Consider the following 2,325-nt stretch of genomic DNA (forward strand, 5'->3'; position numbering starts at 1 on the left):
ATATAAATGAACACATGATGTGTGTAATTAATCATAGAAGAACTGAGGGTGATTAAAACAATTGTTTTTAAAAAAAGAAAATATATAAAAATAGAAACACCTTTGCAGTCTAGAGAGTCTATGAAAAGGTTGATGTGAAGTAAAACATGATTTTATCATAACCTCTTCATCCAACTTCTAGGACCATGAAGAAATCAATGCACTTGTTGACTTTTCAAGTTTAAGTATATATATATATATATATATATATATATATATATATATATATATATATATATATATATATTCCTTCAAAAAAAGAAAAAAAAATCTGATATTGTATTAACCACTCAAATATCAGTATCATTACCATGTTACTGCATCAAAATCATTAGTAACTGTAAGAAAAAACAAAGAGAATATCCCCTTGTATACTAAATTGAGGTTGAAGTTGAATCACCAACCTTATATATATATAGAGAGAGAAGAATTGCAAAAGAAATTGTAACTAATGCGACCACAACTATAATCATAATATAATCAAGAAACCTATACGTTACATTCATGGTGGTGGACCCTTTTATAAAACCATGCTACGCATACTATATCAGCATATGTCAGAGACAAATATAGAGAGAGAGAGAATAACTCTTCATTACAATGGTAAGAGGCGTTATAGATAGGACAATGGTGTTAATAGTCAATGAACACACCTAGAAGGATATATAAAGTATAGTCATGAGTAATTCTTCTTATAATAATATATGAAATATGAAGTTCTAAATATATAATATACACCTGACACAGGAGATATATTATATATATATATGCATGTAGCAAGAAACATTTCTGATGTACATTTCATATTTATAAAATTAGAAAGAAAGGAAAAGGGAACACTCAGTGTACCTTAAAGTCATAGCACATAACAGTATTAAGTTTCTACAGTCATACATATATGCTATAGATTTGAACTATAATGTGGCCCCGTCTTCCATGCTGCTGGTTTTTCTCTTCAACGTTGGTCAGGGCTTCACATTCTTCCATTTATTGTTTCTCAGTTGTGATGAGGAGGGTGTGTCTTGGGTGGAGAATAGTCCAAGTCAAAACCAGGGTGTTTCTGACGAGGTTTCTTCTTGTTGTGAGGCACACGCCAAGAAACCGAAACAAGAGACTTTTGTAAAACACCTGCGCCATTTTTATCTTGCTGCACCCTATGGTTTGTGCTTCTTCGGTTTCTTGGCTTCTCAGAATCACCGACCAACCGAGTCTCCGTCTTGTTGGGACCTTCATTAAGCTGCATAAAAGAAAAAGCCAAACAATGAGACACATAAAAACAGACAAGGAACATTATTGTATCAGAAGAGTAGCCTGTGTTTTTTCTTTATGATCAATAATTGAATAATTTTAACTACCATATAATTTCTCTGCACTCAGCCAGTACTATGATAAGAGGAAATAATATGAAAAATCTAAGAGCTTGCTGTTTTGGTATAGTTATTCTTAAGGCCAATAATTGAACAAGTTTGGACGTAAAGCAGAGAGGGTGAAGTGGTTTCACAATATCAGTACCGAAATTCTGAAAGTACCATATAAATTTTCTCTGTCAGTATTCGGTAATAAAGAAATTATAACAAAACTAGTAAATGAGTTGACAGACCTTGATGGAGAAGTGTGATTTCTCTTGGAGCTTGATATTGAGAGGGTTAAGATGGCGAGCATAACATGCATGCAATGAAATGCACAGAAAGAAGAGGAGAAGGTATGATGCAGTTGACATGGATGTAGTGTGAAAAACTTGGCTGTGGGGTGTGGAAAATGTAGGGAGGTAGGAGAAGTATTTGTAGTAAGAAGGAAATAAATGTGCATTAAATGCAAGAACTTGAGGAAAAAGAAGGAGTTTTGTTGTAGAACATGGAGATGTAGGGGGTGAAAGAAGTAATGAGAGAAGATGTAGATATGGTGGCCTCCTCTCTTTTGTCCCTTCCTTCTCACATGTCAATTTGTTGGGTCCCAAGAGAGGGAAAGAGAAGAAACACAGATCCTTCTTCAGAGATATATACAAGAGAAAGAGAAAAGAGAGAGAGTGTGTGACATGAAAATATCATAGATTAAGAATGGAAAATGGCATTATAGACTCATAAATGGGGATGTGTAAAGTGAAACATGAACCAAAAATCAAGAATGCCATTGCCTCCCATATTGGTTCAACCGAGGAACTTTTCATATCTCTTGTTTTTTTTTTTTTTAAATCAATATAAATCTGAATGCCTGATGCCCATTGTTTCTTTCCATTTTTGCCACCTTTTTCTTTTAGTTTTAGCAATTTTGTGTTCAAAATGTTTT

General features: G+C 33.4%; 1 protein-coding gene across 1 annotated transcript; it reads right to left on the minus strand.

The window, feature by feature from the left end:
- Positions 1-819: 819 nt before the first annotated feature.
- Positions 820-2,057, minus strand: LOC124846537 (root meristem growth factor 10). The gene is given in 3 exon segments (XM_047323811.2): positions 820-1,276; positions 1,640-1,776; positions 1,779-2,057. Coding segments are annotated over 3 exon segments (447 nt in total). The 5' UTR covers positions 1,849-2,057; the 3' UTR covers positions 820-1,036.
- Positions 2,058-2,325: the final 268 nt, after the last annotated feature.

Source organism: Vigna umbellata, chromosome 9 (assembly GCF_029865625.1).
Source record: "Vigna umbellata cultivar VRB3 chromosome 9, Vumbellata_1.0, whole genome shotgun sequence".
In the NCBI taxonomy this organism is placed as follows: Eukaryota; Viridiplantae; Streptophyta; class Magnoliopsida; order Fabales; family Fabaceae; genus Vigna; species Vigna umbellata.